This window comes from Rhincodon typus, chromosome 9, assembly GCF_021869965.1.
Source record: "Rhincodon typus isolate 14 chromosome 9, sRhiTyp1.1, whole genome shotgun sequence".
Taxonomy (NCBI): domain Eukaryota; kingdom Metazoa; phylum Chordata; class Chondrichthyes; order Orectolobiformes; family Rhincodontidae; genus Rhincodon; species Rhincodon typus.
The window spans coordinates 6,978,436-6,999,543 of record NC_063340.1 but is presented as its reverse complement, the minus strand read 5'-3'; the positions used below and the strand labels follow the sequence as shown (position 1 = coordinate 6,999,543).

The window sequence follows — 21,108 nt, the reverse complement described above, 5'->3', positions numbered from 1 at the left end:
AGTTCTTGTGTTCTTGTGTTCTTGTGCACCATTCATTATGATCATGGCTGATCGCTGAGCTCAATTCCCTAATCCTGACCTCTCCCCAAATCCTTTGATCCCTTCTGCCACAAGAGCTATACTTCCTTCTTGAAAACACATTACGGTTTGGTCTCAACCACTTTCTACGGCAGTAAATTCCACAGGCTCATCACTCTCTGGGTGAAAAATTTCTCCTCATCTCCAAAAGGTTTAACCCTTATCCTTATACAATTTCCTCTGGTTCTGGACTCCCCTACTATCAGGGCCTTCCTTCCCACTTCTAACCACTCCTGTCCTGTTAGAATTTTATAGGTTTCTATGAGATATCCCCCTCATTCTTCTAAACTCCATGGAATATAATCCTAACCGAGTCAATATCTCCTCAGACACCAGATCTGCCATTTGAGGAATCAATTTGGTAAACCGTCGCTGCCCGCTCTCTATAGACAGAACATCCTTCTTCAGATGAAGGAGACCAAAACTGCACACAATATTCCAGGTGTGGCCTCACCAATGCCTTGTATAATTGCAGCAAGACATCCTTGTTCCTGCACTCGAATCCTCTCGCTAAGAAGGGCCAACAAGAAGTTTACCTTTTTTACTGCCTGCCGCATCTGTGCATGCTTACAGTTTAAAGAAAACCTCAAGGTCTGGCCTGATTTCTTCTGAAGAGTAGAAACACCCAGACTAAAACACCAATCATATCGCTAACATTTCCTGTTCTGAGGAATGACGAACAGCCTGAAAGCATTAACTGTGTTCCTCCCTCCACAGATGCGGCCTGACCTGCTGAGTGTTGCCAGGGTTTTGTGTAAAGAGAGTCCATCAGTCCTGAGTCAGCTCACACATTTAATTTGATCTATTTATTTACACGGCATATATAATATGCGCCAGACTGAAGTTATTGGAACTGAGCGTTGGGCGGAGCATATATATAGACACCAATGCCATGCTGGCTGTTTCACCTGGCCACTCAAGTCCAACAGTGATCAAGAGCAAATATTCACTTTGCTGTTAGATTCTACAGGACTGGGTGGCTGGAAAGAATCAGAAATGGCTTCAATAATGGAATGACTAGAGCTGTTGTGGCACAGTCATAGTATCCCAGCCTCTGGGACAGGAGACCTGGGTTCCAGTCCCACCTGCTCCATCCCTGAACAGGTTGATGTAATAAATAAGTAGATAGAAAGATTTGCTATACAATTAACACAGTACATACTGCACATCCCAGAAACCTCACAGCAGCAGTTGTTGTACTGCACGGATGAGAATGGGTCTGTTTATATATACAGAAAATGCACACTAGCTTTGAGAATCGCGATTTTCTTTTTCAATTTGCTATCGACGAATTTCTTTGGTTTTGGTTTTGCAAAGCACCTCCCCCACCTCCATCGCCCTATTATTTGATGACCAAAGATCCATTCTAAATGCGCGCTGAGCAAGTCATTAGTACCCTTTCGTTGCTGGTGCTTTTTTCTGCAAGTGACCATTTGGGTGGTGGGCCTGCCTGAATGTGTTTTGTGTTTTCCTTTTTGTGCCTAGGGTCCAGATACTAACAACTCGCAAGGATGTGTTCAATGCTTTCCTTTCTCATCCTGATAGTTCACTGATAGCGTTGCCTTTCGCTCTTGCAGTTGTTCCACTGTATGTGCTTCTTCAGTTTGCGTGTGTTCATTGGCAAAAAGGGTGTACATCAGACAACGACTAATGGTTAATAGATTACAAGTACCGATATATTATTCTGAAATGCAGACACATTTCTAACAACAATACAATACTTTCAACATAACATTGGTAGATTGGGTTGGGAAAAAGTACAAGGAAAAAGGTGCTTCTGATCTTACAGCTTGTGCAAGCTACTATGATGACTTATTGGTCACTTGCTTCATGGTATTAAATACCTGTCTTACTATCAAGGGGGAAGGAGATACTTAAAAAGAAAGCTTCAAGCTCATCCTAAACTACACTCCAACACGACAGTCTGATTTCTGTCATGTGTTGTCCATGCTGAACTTGACAGTCTTTTATTTCTGTCTGCTAATGTTAGTGTTGTATGTCTTGTTCTGTGTAATGACCCAAAATTTCCATGTGAATAATATCGGAAACAATTATGTAGATGGTTGTGCACTGAAAAATGTAATATGTGTTTGGTGCAATCATGGCTACAATTTTTTTTTCAACCATATGATATATCGGTATGCCATTATTTCCTAAAATTTCCACCTGCCTGGTGCAGTTAGAAATTGCGGAGTTATAAAGTGTCCGGTCTTGAGCCCCGGTTTTGGTATCTACGTTACGGTGTCCTGTTGTACTTGCACAGACTCAAGTCAAGTGATGCTTATAAAAAGGCCTGGGGAAATAACCAGGATGGCGTCGTTGCCAGCCAACCTGCCCGGGTGATGGACGAACGTGAGCAGATGGCGATCAGCGGAGGATTTATTCGTAGGTGAGATCAAGCCCAGAACGCGTCAGACTACACGACATGGAGATAGTAAGAACTGCCGATGCTGGCGTCAGAGATAACACAGTGTGGAGCTGGAGGAACACAGCAGGCCAGGCAGCATCAGAGGAGCAGGAAAGCTGCCTGGCCTGCTGTGTTCCTAGACTACAAGACATGCTGTTATCTGGGCTTTACCACAGCCCTAAATCGAACGATCCAAAAATTTCAGTGAAAACTGAAAGAGCTGCGGATGTTGTAAATCGGGAACAAAACCAGAAAGTTGCTGGAAATGCTCGGCAGGTCTGGCAGAACTATTCTGAGGAAGGGTCACCGGACACGAAATGGTAATTTCAGACCTGCTGAGCTTTTCCAGCAACTTCTGTTTGCGTTCCAAAAATTTCAATTATCGACTCAAGGTCCAAGCTTGTGAGTGAAAGAAGGCCATGCTTTTGACCAATGTGGAAGACCCACCAGCTCTCCACAAGTGGATGAGATGGTTCAGAATTCATTTTGGGAGGAATTTAATATTACTGAGCCAGGTCCAGCTCATTGCTGGAAGGAAACTCACTCTCAACAGGAGGCCTGACTTATTTAAGTGTCTGACAGGTACTTAGGAAGTGACCTTATAGAGGTTTATAAAATCATGAGGGGCATGGATAGGGTGAATAGCAAGGGTTTTGTTTTTTCCCCCAGGATAGGGGAGTACAAAACTAGAGTGGCATAGGTTTAAGGTGAGAGGGGAAAGATTTAAAAGTGACCAATAGGGCAACATTTTCACACAGAGGGTGGTGCATGTATGGAATGAGCTGCCAGAGGAAGTAGTGGAGGCTGGTACAATTGCAACATTTAAAAGGCATCTGGGTGGGTATATGAATTGGAAGTGTTTAGAGGAATATGGCCAAATGCTGGCAAAGAGGATTAGATTAATTTAGGAATATCTGGTTGGTGTAGACGAGTTGGACCGTGGGGTCTGTTTCTGTGCTGTACATCTGCATGACTCTATTATGGGTCTTTCCTAGAATTCAGAGCCCAGAGAATGAAATCCTGCTCACCCAGACATGCCAACCAAATGACATTTACTCATGTCCTGTGGGAGGGAAATCTGTCATCCTTACCCGGTCTGGTCTACATGTGACTCCCAATCCATGACAATGAGGTTGATTGTTAACTGCCCTCTAAAATGGCCTGAGCAACTTGGTCAGTTTCAGTTGCATTTAAGGATGGACAATATATATTGGACTAGGCAGCGATGCATACATCTCACGATTGACGGAAAAAAATGAGAGGGACCAATGCTGCTGGTAACGCCTCAGGAATTCCATCAGAAATCATCATAGGTTCTCTGGACATGTACGAGAGAGGGCAAGATGCAAGGGTGGAAGTAAAGGCCACCCCTTCCTTCCCAACACCAGACCCCTCGATCGAGCACAAAGTGCCTTTGCAAAATATACTTTGCCTTAAAAACCATAGGCGAATATCACAGGGCTTTGCTGCTTGGCTTTTTGGAAACTGTGATGCTCCCTTCTAATTCTTGAGCCACCCCTCATTTCTACTGACCTTTTAAGATAATTAATGTCAATTGGCTCATTAATGAGCCAGATTACCTGTTTTATATCGCCTGAACATCTTGAAACTGTGTCCTGTTCTCCAAGGTTTAAATCATTCATATATTATCAGGGAGAGCAGGGGCAAGAGCAAATCCAGCCCATTGTTACATATCCAGTTGCCTCCTTGCAGCATTTTCAGTGTCATATGTTTTTACTAATTGTTATGTGCCCTGTAAAATAATACCTACAATGTTCATAAGAACAGCAAAGAGTGTAATGAAATGGGATATCATAAGCACCAAAGTGGAATTATTTCACATATAAAGGTATACAAATCTCTATCACTAAAAACAAAAGATTTATAATGGTTTTAAGATTGGCAGGGAGAAAATATCTGGTTCACACCAACAGATTAAGGTGAACTGTTTTGTAGCTATAACGTTAGCATATAGACTGATTACTTTGTAAGATGAAAAGGAGAAGTCATGTCAGCCTAGAGTAAACCTCAGATGTTTTTGTTCTTTCAAGTGTGAATATTTTGTTCTTCATCTTCAACACAGTAACTCATAGAGTATGGTTCATTAAACTGTGGTAGCTCCTCCAATGTCTGGCGTGAGAAACTGAAGGATAACTGAAGGCTGCAGAACAGAATCCTCCCCTAAGGCTGGAGCTCAAGGAAGTGTTCATATTCCATGCTGGAGGAAACGGCAGAAGCAGGGAGGGACCGGACAGTGATAGGGATTTGCAGCAAAATGTGGGATTATTGCATTCAATGCTTTGACAATAAGATGCAATAAAAGTTGGCGAGGACAGGGATAACAGTAAGCACATATAGTGGAGAAATTAGACCCAACCTAATTCAGATGTGTCAGAGAGCTGCAAGCCCTCTGGAGTGTTAATGGAAAATTGTTTATTCATACGTAGGGTTTATGACAGGTGAAGTAAACATTGAATAGCATTAACTTGGAGATAGTAAGAACCATAGATGCTGGAGTCAGAGATAACACAGTGTGGAGCTGGAGGAACACAGCAGGCCAGGCAACATCAGAGGAGCAGGAAAGTTGATGTTTCGGTTCAGGAGCCTTCTTCAGAAATCTTTACTAACTTGCTTTGGTTTAGAGTAATCAAGGAATGGTTTTAGTTTAGCAAACCAAGAGATTGAAAGCTTTTAGGGAAGATTTTGGAGGAGAACTGGCTGATTTTGATTTGATTTGATTTGAAATATTGTTGTCACATGCACCTAAGTACAGTGAAAAGTTTTGTTTTGCAAGCTGTACAGGCAGATCATAGCAAACTATGACATACAGATCATAGGGGCTTGGACAGAGCGAGACATATAAGGTTATATTGCACAGGAGGTACACAAAGCAAGATCAACCTTAGATTTGAAATTAAAGTGGACCATTCAGCAGTTTAATAACAGCAGCAAAGAAGCTGTTCTTGAACCTGTTGGTGCGTGTGTTCAAGCTTCTGTGCCTTCTGCCTGATGGAAGAGCTTAGAAGAGAGTGTTACCAGGGTGGGAGGGGTCTTTGATCTTGGCAGCCTTTCCGCAGCAATGAGGAGTGTAAATAGAATCCATGGGTGGGAGTTTGGCTTCTGTGATGGTCTGGGCTATGCACACCACCTTCTGTAGTTTCTTACTGCCCTGGGCAGAGCAGTTGCGGTAGGGGTCAGAAGCAAATATTCTTTCTCTCCTAAAAAGAGGGTAGGACAATTTAGGGAAAATACATTTACTCTGGGGGAAAGGTTTAACTTGTGAAATTTCCAGACCAGGAGTGTTTGGTTAGAAAGCTGCAGATTTTGGTAAGACTGATAAAGCTCTCAGTTTTGTGAGTATTCATATATAAAGCCTTCACAGTTTACAAGACAGAACTAAGAAGAACTAATTAAGTTGAAGGTAAAGGTTTAAAAAGAAGAGTAATTTCTTTGGATTTGACTCGCTGTAAAGTCATAATGTTGTCAAACAGATGAGACTGTGTTTAAGATCTTTCCAACTGTGCTCTATATTTCATTTACTTGTGCAATAAATTCTTGCTTTGTTGTTAAAGAAAATCTGCAACATGTGTACCTATCCCACAGTCAATGACCAACATGTTAAATTACAAAAAAAAATGCATGATCTATCAAACCATATTTCATTCTGTCCTCTGACTTGTCCAGTCATAACATGAGTTGAGATCATAACAAAAAAGAAACTACTATTGCTGATGAATTGAAAATTTGCCAATTTCATTCTTATAACCAAATTTAAGGGATAAAATTGCTATGCTGTATAGTTAGACTAAAGTGAATGATTCAAGTAATATATTTTAAAGAAACTTTCTTCTGATGCAGGGTAACCAATGATGCCCGGGAAAATGAGATGGATGACAATTTAGAGCAAGTTGGTGGTATCATTGGTAATCTTCGCCACATGGCTCTTGACATGGGCAATGAGATTGATACACAGAACCGCCAGATTGACAGGATTATGGAGAAGGTAAAATTATTAGCTGACGAATTTTAAAGATTCTTGGGGTAAACATGAATTCACTTTGCGACTAGTCTTTGAACTAATTCTGAACAATTGGTACTCGTGTGTTTAAAATGCACTTTCGCTCATTTGTTTACTGATAAATATTGTTATGCCTGAGATTTAAAATTTGAAAGCAAGTACTGTACTATTACTATTCAGTGTATAGCCATTAAAACTGTAAATGCAGCAAGAAATGCTCACTCTAAGACAGAACCTCGTTCTTAATTGTCGCATCTTGAGGTCATGTTGCTGGTCACCAGAAGCAAAGGTTCTACCGAGCCAGTAAATGGCGCCCCATTCTGTGGCCAATTACAAAGACTGGAGGGAGGTATTGATATGTTGACGAAAGGACAAAGACAAGGATATTGGCTAATCTTAGACATTTATTATTTAAATTCCACACACTGCGTTTACAGTAACATTCGCACCACACAAATGCCAGGCAATGACATCCCAGTAAGAGGCAAACTAACCAGCACCCCTTGATATTCAATGGCATTTCCATCAGTGAATTCCCCCTCTGTTAACACCTTGGGGGTTATTATTCACCAGAAGCTCACCTGGACTCACCATATAAACACTATGGCTACAAGAGCAGATTGGAGGCTAGGAATACTGTGGCAGGTAACTCACCTCCTGACTCCCCAAAGCCTATCCATCATCTACAAGGTACAATTCAGAGTGTGATGGAATGCTCCCCATTTGCCTGGATCAATGCAGTTCCAACAACACTCAAGAAGCTTGACACCATCCAGGACAAAGCAGCCCCCTTGATTTGCATCACATCCACAGGCATCCACTTCCTCCATCACCAACACTCAGTAGCAGCAGTGTGTACTATCTACAAGATGCACTGCAGAAATTTACCAAAGATCCTTAGACTGCACCTTCCAAACCCACAATCACTTCCATCTAAAATAGAGGGTGCAGATACGTGGAAACATCACTACCTGCAAATTCCCCTCCAAGTCACTGAGCATCCTGACTTGGAAATATATCACCATTCCTTCAGTGTCACTGTTTCCAAATCCTGAAATTCCCTCCTTAAGGGCATTGTTGATCAACATACAGCACGTGGACTGCAGTGGTTCAAGAAGACAGCTCACTAGGGCAACTAGGGATGGGCAATAAATGCTGGCCAGCCAGCAACACCAACATCCTATGAGTGAATTTTTAAAAAATTGTGAACAATGGCATCTTGATTATCAACACTTCCAAAGTCCAAAAGAAAGGGCTGTGGTGACATGTAACTTCTGCAAGAAAACGTGTTGAAAACAGACAAAAGTGTTTTGAACTTGTTTTCAGTTGCAACGTGTAGTAATATGTGTCTTGTATGAATTTTCAACTGGGATAATGTACCTAAATTCCTTAAGTGAAAAAAAAATCAACCTCTGTCTTGGATGTACTCAATGGCTATTCTAAATTGTACTTATAATCTGAATGTTGCTGCATATATTGCCAGCTGAAATGCAGAATTTACAATAATCCTAACTCCAACAAAAATAGGAAGATCATAACCCATGAGACAAATGTTGGGATAAACACACTATTTTCATCATTTACACTCCATAAATAGCTGTACTGACACAATTGCATAACTAGACCTCCTGATTTGACTTCCCTGAATGCTTCAGTATGATGTGTAAACACATCATCATTGGAGTAACGGAGAAGTGAAACCTTCCCTATTGATGGCTTTCATGAAAGCTTTGCACTAGCACGGGATTGTAACTTCACACCAACCCATTATTTGAAAAGGAGTGAATGAGCAGAGTTAAGGGGAGAAGGCGAGAAGGCGGCACGAGCTGAAGTACTCATTGGCACAGTCAGTGCAGATGATGGGCTGTGCCATAACAGTTCTGTGATTCCATGAACATCTCATTGATATAATCACAGGGTGAATAATACTCTTAATTTTTGTTAACATGTTCTTCAAACAATGTTTGATCATTGTCATGTTCAGAAATCATTTTATGGTTAGTTCCTCCTTCCACCTCACTTAAGTCAGAAGTCACATGACACCAGGTTATAGTCCAACAGTTTATTTAAAATCACAAGCTTTCATAGCACTGCTCCTTTGTCAGGTGACGCCACTCCACTTGACGAAGGGGCAGTGCTCCGAAAGCTTGTGATTTTAAATAAACCTATTGGGCTATAATCTGGTGTTGTGTGACTTCTGATGTTGTCCACTCCAGTCCAATACCGGCACCTCCACATCGTCACTTCACTTAAATTCAACTTTCCTTGTTCTTGTTGCTCATTTCTTTAGAGCCCAGTGAACAAGCAACATAGGCTGATCTCTGAATTGAAAGGGAACTGAAAGCTCTCTGGTTAAAGTATGGACAGTTACCTATAGAATATCAGTGTGTTTCAATTATTATTATGCAGGGAATAATGATCAGTAACAAAACCGAATAAGTAATTAAAACAATCCTGTCATCATTTTTGCTGCTGCTAAGTTCCAGACTACCTTGGAGGAGATAATATGTTGGATGTGTGCCTGGAGGATTTCATCGTATAAACAAGCTGCCCTACTGAGTCAAATTGCCTCAAATCTCTCCTTCACTAGCTTCAATATTCCTGCTTTTCATCTTCCGTTCATCAGGACAAGCACAAGCATGACACATTTTAAACAAACACAATGATTAAAATGACAAGAAAGAAAGGGCACCCATTGGTAGGCAACTCAGCTGTGATTGATTGAAGCATTACTGTCAAGAAACCAGCCGGGGACAATAGGCTCCACAAGCTTTAGGGTAATTGGCAAGAACCAACAACCAGCTTAATATAATCAGTCAAGTTCATAATATATTTACACTGCAAAAAGTGACATACATTCAGACGCAAGAACCTGTTATTGGCAAACAGAAGGATTATGGTCACCCAGAGGTTTTGGGGTGCCTATTGCTCCCCATTCCTTCCTCCATGCTAATGCCTCAGCCAATCTACCATCCTTTATACCTGTACTTTAAATTGTTGTGATAGTTGAAATTTGGCATTCTTGCACATGTCCTGATGAGTGCAAGAAGAAAAGCTTATGCAATGTACCTCTGTTTTCAGCTTACTTGGGAATCAAATGTTTGCATAAAGCATTTATTTGGACACGTACATTACCTACATATACTCTGCAGTGTCGGTAATGGAAAAGATTCTACAAATGAAACACCTTCCTTCTGTTAACATGTTTTCTTGTTTGGGAGGATATGTCCCATAAGAACTGAATTTTCTTTTAACAGTGAGTGTAGAGTACCCACTGAGACCTTGTTTTCCCTGGCTGGAGAAGCTAGAAGTAGTCACAGTCACAGAAGAAGGTATCAGCCATTTAGGATGCAAATTGGGATAAATTTCTTCACTTTAAGAGGATTGTGAATCTTTGGAATTCTTTCCTCTGGAGAGCTGCGGATGTTTAGTCATTGAGTACTTTCAGTACAGAGGTTGACAATTTTCTTTCACTGGAGGAATTAAGTAAGTAAGGTCACCGTAGTCCCAGAGGACTGCTCTGTCATTGGAGAGAGATCACTGGGATGTCTTAATCTGAGAGTCACCATGTATGGGGTAAGGGGAGTGTTGAGAAGGAGAGTCGTTCATGGTAACCTCAGTCAGTATGAACCATGCTGTTGGTGTCACTCTGTACTGTAAACCAGCCATCCAGCCAACTGAGCTATAGGAAGGAAGACAGATGAGAAACATAGAGTTGAGGTAGATACTGGTCGCCCATGATTTTATTGAATGGTGGCATAGATCTAAAGGTTCAAATGGCCTCCTCCAAGTCCTGTTTTTGATCCAGATGTTTTTGGTGCTTGCTGTTTAATTACTCTACATAACAGTATTTCCTTGGGAAATATACAGTTAATTTGCTTTTCTTCCAACACAAAATCATGCGTGTGCAATTTTGTTTTGAAATTTTAGGCTGAATACAATAAAACCAGGATTGATGAAGCTAACCAACGTGCAACAAAGATGCTGGGAAGTGGCTAAGCCCTGCAGGAAAGTGCATTACTCCCTGGCACTCTTCAGAAAGCAGCGTATACATTGATTTTATTGTGGTATTTACTGACTAGGTTTGCACACATGCACATGACAGACCCAGTGTAAAACTTGCCCTGTGTAGCTTGTCATATTTTTAACCAGAGTACTTGTAATTATTTATTTCTAGATAAATCTCTTTCCAAAGGATGTAAATAGGGCTGGATTGATGGCTTTAGCTCACTCGTGATGTTTTCATTTTGTTTTCCCTTTACAAAGTTTGCTCGGTAAAATAGGAGCTTGATAAAAGCTTTTTATTGAAATGCAGGGTATACAGTATTGTCCTTGTGAACTGTGTCATTACACAAAGCTACTGCCATGTTCCTAAGGGTATTGTGATGATACAAATGCATAGTTTAAAAATAAACTGTTGTCTTATGTTCATTTCACAGAACCTTTCTAACTTAACGTCAAGGAAGTGTAGTGTGTGTAAATGTAACTGTCCTTGCACTGAGGTGATATACTCATACAATTATGCATGCTTTAATTATAAGACCTTCTGCTAAAACAATCTTCACATGGCAGTAGCGCCTTGGCAAAGCATGCTCAGTATTGAGACACAGTTGATAATAGGTTATGTCTGCAAGTCTACAGTAGTGCCACATTTTATGTTCGAGAAACAAAACTGTGAACTTGGTGTAAAACAAGGATAAAGCATTTAATAAATGAACAATTTCTGCAATGAGTATTCTCAAATGAGAAAACTTAATGCAGGACCAAAACATATTAGTAGTGGTTAGCCATTTTATCCACAAGGGTTAGATGCAGCTAGTGGTGATGATATCTGATGGAAAGATTGCACTAACAGGGGGAGCAAAGTTGTATACATACGCCTGAATATTTATGAAAGATATGTAGATTTTATAAAGAAATTGTATTTTGTTTGTTATTACCCTGTGTTTTGTAAAGTTTCTGGTCGCTTTACGTATTTGGAGCTATGCACAGCAAATGCCTGGACTGTGTAATTAAAGAAATGACTAAACAAAAGTAACAAAATTTGTTAAGATAAATGTTATTATAGCATGTAATGTGAAATTCCTTCTGCCTCCCGTCAGTCTGTGAAGTAGTTAACGTTTTGTAGCTCATTAAAATGATTAAATATTACAAACCTGAAGCTATGTGCAGTTTAATCTGTTGCCTACAAACTTTCTGGAAAACATGTGACACACATTGAGGCAGTTTAATGTCTTTGATCCAAGCGGGAGAAGAGTTCCATTGTACATCATTTATAGCAACACCTGAAATCTCTTTATCAAGGTGTATATACTATTTTGCTACACTTAGCACACAAAGGAAATCCCAAGTGATCTAAACTGGTTATTAAATCCAATGATTGGAGCATTTTCTAATTCTTTTAAAGATTACCTGCATTACCTGATGTGTTGCTTGAGATCGTTTGATCTGCTTGTCAGAGAACAAATGTTTATTTCTGAAACATCAACATTGTTTTTGGAAATATCTAATTATGTCATGATATGCTAGTCATGTTAATGCTCATGTAACCGTGTTGACAGCTAGCAGTGGGAATATCAATTTTCTTTATATTCCACATGCTGATAGTTGCCACTTAAAATCTCATTTCATATCAATGGCTTGCTGATGAATATGCAAATGAGAGCAATTCTAAATCAGTGCTTTGAAGTTATTGATTAACATTCATTGTTAATAATAACACTAATATAATAAGCTCCTTTTTGGAGATTATTATATTACTGGCCTAGTCCGTATCATTAAGCATGATTTTGATTGTTTACCTTCTGAAAGACATGGAAAGTGGAATGAAAATAAAAGATTATTAACGGTGAGAAAAATTACACATATTTGTTGAAAGAAGTAACAGAAGTACAAGCAAATGCAACACATTATCTGAGCCTGTAGTTATCCAAAGCTGAAGCCACATTTGGGAGTGGAAATTACATATCATATAGCTGGTGGAACCCATATGCTTGTACAATTATGGAGATAAAGAGGTAGAAGACAAAAGACTGATTTCAAAATAAGAAAGCCAGGAGAACAGAAGAGATGCCACGCACAATGTGTGGTAGGCTTTTGCTGGAACCAACTCCCCAAACTTGCTTACTTCAGGCATTTCGTGGGACTGTTTCATCCTTCAGCTCAAAACTTTGTGCCCCACAGGTTGTTGGAGATGCAAGCTGTTTAATGAGACTTCTGGAATGCTCGTGAATTAAAGGGCCAATGGTCCAACTCCTTAACCTGTGATATTTAAGGATCAAGAAAGAAACAAAGAAAGAATGGAACTGAAATCCAGCATGAATTAGACTTGGAGAAAAGAGAAATAAAGAGAAAGAGAAAAACAGACTTGATTAAGAGGCAAACAAAGAAGCTAAAAGAAAAAGAAAATTAAAATTCTCCAAAGAAAATTACCTGTAGGAATGAGCCTCCAGAGTTTCAATTGATCTTGAATAGCATTCAGGAAGATAAATCTCAACTTTATAAAGGTACTTACTCTATTAAGTACCAGCCCTAACCTTCTGATTTACTTTTAGTTAGAAATTAATGTACAATAGCAATAATTAATTAGTACTCACGGAAAGGCATGGATTGAGTTGCCATTTTGGCATACCTTGTGACAGGGTGGCGTAAGTTGTCCAGCAACAGTTGACAAGTCACAGAATATCTCTTCCTTGCCAACTCACATACTCATAAAGGCGGGCACTGTTAATTTGTTTTTTTCCTATTATTCATTCACAGGATGAGGGACGTCACTGGCTAGGCAGCATTTATTGCCCAACCCTAATTGCCACAGGGCAGCTAAGAGTCAACCAGAGATAGTAGGAACTGCAGATGCTGGAAAACCTGAGATAACAAGGATGAACACAGCAGGCCAAGCAGCATCATAGAAGCAGGAAGGCTGACGTTTCAGGTCTAGTCAACCACATTGCTGTGGGTCTCGAGTCACGTGTAGGCCAGACCAGGTAAGGATGGCAGTTTCCTTCCCTGAAGTGAACCAGATAGGTTTTTCCTGACAATCAACGATGGGTTCATGGTCATCATTAGATTCTTAATTCCAAATATTTAATGAATTCAAATTCCACCATCTGCCTCAGTGGAATTAGAACCCGGGTCCCCAGAACATTATCTGGGTTTCTGGATTAATAGTCCAGCAATAATACCACTAGGCCATTGCCCCCCTCTGCTATTTTGAGAGCAAATTTTGGTCCAATGTCAAAAACTTGGTTACCTTCTTCCAAATATTTCTTTGGCTCCTGGGAATGTCGGAACTTCTTGCTTTTTTTGTGCATTTCTTAACTTTAGTGTGGACTATAGGCTTGCAGCTTGTGGTCAATGTGCAGTGTTCACAATTCATTATTTTCCTGGCATTCCTGTTTAGATCATTGCGGCAATGAATACCCACATTATAACATGGCAGGTAGAGAAAAAAAACAAGTGTGCTGATCTTTTCAGTTCTCCACTGTAGATGACCATGGATGCACATTAATGATACTAGATTGAAAAATTGGATAGCAATCCCCTTCCTGGAACTGATACTTCTCTGTTCTTGAAGAGTACAAGAGAAATGGCTTATACGAACAGGCTTTCTGAGAATTTCCCTTCGAGTTGTTATGTTGGGATTATCTACACCATATGGAAGTTATCTCAAGTGTCATGTCAAGTTGCAACAGTCTTACCAGACCATAGAGATGCTCTCTTGTTAGAGAGAGATGACTGGTGGTGATTTAACCTGAGGGCCACCATACGTCAGGCAAGGGGAACAGGTTGAGAAGGAGAGTCCTTCAGTGAGTGTGGGAACTGAACCCATGCTGTTGGTATCACACTGTCTCGCAAGCAACCATCCAGCCAATTGAACTAAACCGACCCTCGTCTTAAGGTTGAAAAGCAATTAATGGTGACTAATCAACTCAATTGAAGTTGTGTCTATGAAACAAACTTACCTATTCCTCCAGAATTGTTCAGAAAGTCATGGTTTTTATAATGTTGTGACCTTGTGCGCTATTGTATTTTGAAGCAAAGGGTATATTTGTATTGTCAGTGGGAGAAGCCTCCAGCATAACTAAAATATCACAATTTGTGCTTTAGACTGGAAGAAATCTTGAGTTTGTACATGCGCTTGCATTAGTCTGACCGTCTGAAGCTATTCAGCCATTACAAATGTGTACCCAAATCAGATTAAACACCTAAGACAAGAAGATCATGGATAGCAAAAGGCAACACTGGTGCAGAAAACATAAGGATGACCAACATAGAATGGTAGACTCCATGAAGCTTGCAGGTTAGATGATAGGAAGTGAAGAAATGGTTGGTGCACTGAAAACGATGAAGAACTGATACTGCTTGGGAAAAAAAGAGCATTTTAAAAATTTTCTAGAACCCTTTGAAAAAGAACCCCTTTTTAGTTGACAAGAATTTGGTGTGAAGGGTAAAGAGCACAAAGCAAGGAATGAAAGTTAAAAGTGAGAGATTAAACAATCAAGTCAACAGCAGAAGAAAATCCACCATATTCTCACTCTGTATTTTTAATCAACCCCTTGAGGCATTTAACGATATGTCTCTAGAGAAGGTGGGAATTGAACCTGGGTATTGTAGCTCAGAGATTCGGACACTACCCCTACACCACAAGAGCCTCAATAGGCACATTCTATTTGTTTGAGTGAATGAAAGAGCAATGTAGACATTTTCAAAGCAACCTATTTAAGAGATGTCATTACATACCTGTAGAGCAGGTGGGACATGCTCCTGGGTCTCCTGGCTCAGATTTAGGGACACTGTCACAAAAGCCCCTTAGGCAATGTATGCTGACTACTTCAGCTCAGGGAGATCTGATCATTTACACATGTTTTCAATGTTAGATTAAGGGTTATTATCTGGGAGCAATATAGGAGGAGGGATATATAATGACCAAGGCAGTATCTTTCCAAATATGACAGTTGATATACTGCTGAGGCCTACACATATTCTACCTGGGCAGCCAATGGAAACATCCAAGCTAAGAAAACTAATCATTGAATGTTTGAAAATCAACCAAGTTCTGTACTGCAAATGCAGCTAAGTCTTTCAATAAATAATGTAAAATTAAATTGGGAATGTTCAAAGTGTTTATAAATAAGATTTTATGAAGTCTATTAGCATCAGGGACTACTTAATGAGCTATCCATTGCCTACATTGTAGAAATAAACTGCCCTTGAGGGAAATATAAGTTGTACAGGTGACCCAACAATAAACCTAAACTAATAAACATAAAATATTGCAAAGGTAATACATCAGTGAAATATTACAGTGAGAACTAATAATGTGCTCGTTAAATCTTATATTGGTTTCTTTGCTATTTGTTCGAGAATCAGTCAAGCAGAACAAGAAGGGAAGCATTCTTTAAATGTTATTTATTAGAAAATTAAAATCCCTGAATAGCTGCATGCAAAACAATTACTTTCAAAATATGTTAGGTTTGAGCTATAGGGAGAGGCTGAATAGGCTGGGGCTATTTACTCTGGAGTATCAGAGGCTGATCATCGGAAGATCATTCCACATGGGAAAAAAAGCAGTTGGGCATTTGTGTCTGTGCTGAAAGAGCTCTCCAGTTTGTCCCGGACCTGTGCGAGTTGTTTCTTTCAAGTATATGTCCTCACATACGCCTCCATTAACATGCGCTTAAGCTCAGCTTCAAACAATTGAATCTATGTAGACTCTTAGGAATGTACAGAAGTTGAAAGAACAATAACAAAAAAAAACAAACAAGGAGGCAAGGGGTATGTTGGGGTCAAGCGATCACCGTGTGCATCAAGTTACCATATGCTTACCATCTGAAGGGAAGCTCAACAGCACTGCTGGCCTTTGATGGACTGTGGCTGTGGTCAAGAAACAATTCACCAGCCCAGGCCCCTAGTGGGACTAAGCGAATGATATGGATGCAGCAGAGCATGAGAGCATGAACGAGCTGTCTGCAGACTGAGCAAGTTCCAACACATTGCCAACTAGGAATCCCAAATGAGCATGTTAATTTCGATGAGATGAGATGACCAAGCACGTCCAGTTGAATATATGCTAAGCAAGCTCCACTTCGCATGCTGAGCCTGATTTAGATTGTTATAAATAAGGCAATACTGACTGTTACATTAAACATTCTTTCCGGTGGCACAGTAGTTAGAGGTTATTCAGGATGCTATTACATCGTTGTCACCAAAGATCACCAGCAGCTTGTCGGACTGCTATGGGAAAGCCAAGCTGTGCTTTTTGTTTAGACACCCACAGGTAAGAAATCAGCTAACTAATTGTGCGTGTGAAAATCTGCATCGTTGAATCTTATTCCATCGAGTCACAGAGTTGTACAGCACAGAAAGAAGTCCCGTCAATCCAACTCATCCATGCCGACCAGATACCCTAAATTAATCTAGTCTCATTTGCCAGCATTGGCCAATATTCCTCTAAACACTTCCTATTCATATACCGATCCCAGATACCTTTTAATTGTTGTAATTGTACCAACCACTTCCTCTGGCAGCTCGTTCTATGCACACATCACCCTCTGTGTGAAAAAGTTTCCCCTCAGGTCCCTTTTAATTCTTTCCCCTCTCACCTCAAACCTAGCCCTCTAGTTTTGGACTCCCTTGACCTGGGAAAATGATTTTGGCTATTCACCCTATCCATGCCCCTCAAGATTTTATAAACCTCTATAAGATCACCCCTCAGCCTTCACACAGCAGGGGAAATAGCCCCAGCCTATTCAGCCTCTCCCTGTAGCTTAAAACTCCCAACCTTGGCAACATCCTTGTAAACCTTTTCTGCACCTTTTCAAGATTAACATCTTTCCCAAAGCAGGGAGACAAGAATTGAATGCAATATTCCAAAAGTGGCCTAACCAATGTCCCATACAGCTGCAAAATGACATCCCAATTCCAATACTCAACGTACTGACCAATAATGTGGGGTCAATTAGTCCTTGAGATTTCATAATAGTGGTCTGGTCCACTTCTTCAACCTTATTTCCAAGAATTATTTGATCACATAGACCAGTGTGATCCTTTAGTCAAACATCCTTTAAGGGCTTTGAAGGGCAATTTTAAAAATGTTGTGTGAACTTTCCTTCCAAGAAACTGATGAGATAATTGGGCATGTTGGTCCGCTAGTGACAGCTTCATCCTCTGTTTGAATCTGGGTTGAAGAAAACATGCCAGCAGGAATTACATCACCAGGGATCTTTTTCCTCCTAAAATGGCCTGATCAACGTACAGATTTTTGACTTAATTGGCTTAAGCATCATTTCAACTCCCCAGTGTCTTTATTATTCAAAAACAAACCTCAATAGTTGAATTAGATCCAGGACTATAAGCTCCTGTGCATGTGTCATGTTGCCAATGTTTAACAGAATTTGCTGAATTAGGACTTTAAAAAGATTTACGAGGGGCTTATTGTAAATTTATCATTTAATACAAACACCAGCTTCCACTTTTTGCTCTGGAACTTTTCCCTGTCCAAAAAGCAACTTCCATTGGGAAGAATTCAGTTCTTTTTTATAAATTAGACTAATTTACAAGTGATTAAACTTGTCTACCAGGAGCACTAGAACATTAATCAAGACCCACCAGCGAAACTGAGAAAGAAGGTGGGACAGGGAGTGCTATATCAAAATCTCATGAGAGGGGGAATAATGCACCCCTAGCCCCTGCGGTGCCCACCTATCTGAATTGCTGCAAGGGTACCAGTGGGCACTGCGTGCTTCCTCTACAAAGACACCTGAACGAGGACATAACTGTGAAAGGGAAACAGATGCTGCTAAAATCTGTTGCTGTCTACTTGGGACAGGCCCAGTAGTAGGCCCATGATAGGGTCCTCGAAAACAGCCCTACTCATTTTCTTTTGTAAGAAAGAACACTTTCCAGTCAACCTGTTTGGAGATATAATTTCTCTCTCTGGAGCAGGTGAACCTAGGCCTCCTGGTCCAGAGGTATGGACGTTACCACTGCACCTCAAGCATATTTTGTTATATTTAAAGAAACTCAACACCAATCATCCAGCGAACAAAATTATAAGGACCATCTACTAGGTAGCATATTCAAAAATCGAAAATGGAAGGAAACAAGGGGAGATGGAACCCAGCTCTCATGTTTAAAAAACCTGCTATGACACACATTTGGGACAAGTGAGAATTACACCTGGCTGTGTGGTAGTGACATACCACTGCACCTTGCCAGACCTACTAAATCACATTTTCTTTGAAAACTCAACACTAAATAATCAACCTATCCAATCAGGAATGAACATGCACTGCCCACCAGGGGCAGTGTAACATCAAGAGAAAAAACAAAAAGGGGAGGAAACTAGGGAAGGAATCAACCAAAATGCCCCTCTGTGACCTGCTGCCTGGACCTATTGGATGGCTACTTTAGACAGGCCCAGGAACAGACCCACAAGGGAGGTGTCTTCCAAAAGCAGCCCAACTCTTTCTTTTTATATATAAATAAAGAAACCCGCCATCAAATTCACCTATCACCTTGCAAACAGGTTACAAGGGCTGCCCACACATTAATGACAATAAACAATAATGGGAGGAAGTAAGGGGAGAAAGAAACCAGCTCTTTCCTTTTGAGAATCCACCATCAAACTCCACCCATTTCTCTTATCAAAGGAACAACTAAAAAGCATTGTCCTTTGGGGCAGTGCAACAACAAAAAATACAGGTAAGATGAAAGGGAGGGAACTAAATTAAAATGGAGTTAGAGAGGAACAAAATGTCAACCCCCACGGTGCCCACCTGTCTCTTAATGCCTCAAGGTGGAAACCCGAGCACTCCCTCTCCGAAGACACCCAGACATGAATACAGAACTTATGGCTTTTATTTTGTGAAAATATACAGTTCTGTTCTAATTTGTAATGATTTTCTGCCTGGGTTTCTTCTCTTGTGCTGTCTTATCTGCTCCATGGCTAATTGTGTACCTTGTCATTCATGGGATGTAGCCACCACCAGCATTTATAGCCCACTCCCAAATCCACTTGAGAAGCTGGTGGTGAGCCACTTTATTGAACTGCTGCATATTCATGCGGTGAACAGACATCCAGAGTGCTGTTGGGTGGGGGCATTCCTGGATTTTGACCCAGAAACGATGAAGAAATGACAATGTTTTTGCAAGTCAGCATGGTGTTTAATTTAGGGAGAACTTTCAAGTAATGGTGATCCCTTGTGCCTGATGCCTTTATCCTTTCTAAAGGATGGAAGGTACTCCATGATGGATTTAGGCATTATCTGGCTTGTTTCTTATCTCATTTTAAGAATGATGTGTTATAATAATTTTGGAGCTTTTTTTCTGTTTTGAGAGTCTTCTGTATGTGTGGATAATTTTAATTTCCTTCATACAGATTTGCAATGCCATATTTTTGAGGATTCTTCAGCATATACCTTACTTTGCTCCTTCATTTATTCTACTTTTCTTTCTGTGTGTGTGTGCGCTAATAATTTTCAACTTGCTGTCCAGGCCTAAAACTTACATTTCGGATCTATGTCCCAACCAATCGTTTTCAATATCTTAACCTTCCAAACATTGGTGTATGAACTTATGGAAGTTTATAAAGTCATGAGGGGCATGGATAGGGTGAATAGCCAAGGTCTTTTTCCCAGGGTAGGGGAGTCCAAAATTAGAGATTTAAGGTGAGAGGGGAAAGATTTAAAAGGGACCTGAGGGACAACTTTTTCACACAGAGGGTGGTGCGTGCATGGAACGAGCTGCCAGAGAAGGTGGTGGAGGCTGGTACAATTACAACATTTAAAGGGCGTCTGGATGTGTATATGAATAGGAAGGGTTTAGAAAGATATGGGCCAAATGCTGGCAAATGGTTACATTAGGATATTTGGTTGGCATGGACAAGTTGAACTGAAGGGTCAGTTTCCTGACTGTATGACTCTGTGACTATGTTGGTGTATTCAACAAAAATTGCACTGCACATATGTAAACAAAAAAGGTACATTTGATCCAGATGAAAGCAAATTACTGCAGATGCCAGAGAACTGAAATAAAAACAGAAAATGCTGGAGCAAGCTATCAGGTCTGACAACATCTGTCGAGAGAGAAACAGAGTTCATGTTTCTTAGAGATGGATACCGGATGGCAAAATGTAATATTGAAAATCCCAATGTAAGAATTTGAGATGGGAAACGCCTATTTAAACATTTAAATATTTTCTAAACTTGTCATGCTATAATTCCAAGTGTTGGCAATTGGTGGTGCTGTGGAACAGTTACTAAAATCTCTTCCTCTTATTTTCCTTTTCAGGTATGTTTGTACTCCTTGACAGATTTTTTTCAGCTTATTAACATTTCTAAATAATTCTTCCACTCTTCTGTTTTAAGTTTTTAGCACTTGACAATCCCTGCTTCTTTTTTCCCTGTTGCCAATCCATAGTAGCATCCTACATCTTCCTCTGCAGTCACAGGTCCCTACCCTCACTCTCTCTTTCTTTCTCTATATCCCTCTCACTTCTTCTCAGTCTGATTTCCTGCTTTCCTGAACCCTTGCTGCCTCTGACAACCCCTTCAGACATCCGATTGCTCCTAGGTCCAGCCCCAACACAATATCTACATTAGGAGAT

General features: G+C 40.4%; 1 protein-coding gene across 2 annotated transcripts in view; it reads left to right on the top strand.

The window, feature by feature from the left end:
- snap25a (synaptosome associated protein 25a) overlaps positions 1 to 11,594 on the top strand; it is a 124,266-nt gene extending 112,672 nt beyond the window's left edge. For both annotated transcript variants that reach the window (XM_020514768.2, XM_020514769.2), the window contains exons 6-8: positions 2,342 to 2,467; positions 6,344 to 6,488; positions 10,434 to 11,594. In XM_020514768.2, coding sequence (XP_020370357.1) covers positions 2,342 to 2,467; positions 6,344 to 6,488; positions 10,434 to 10,502 — 340 coding nt within the window. In that variant the 3' untranslated portion in view covers positions 10,503 to 11,594. The remainder of the gene's footprint in view (positions 1 to 2,341; positions 2,468 to 6,343; positions 6,489 to 10,433) is intronic.
- Positions 11,595 to 21,108: the final 9,514 nt, after the last annotated feature.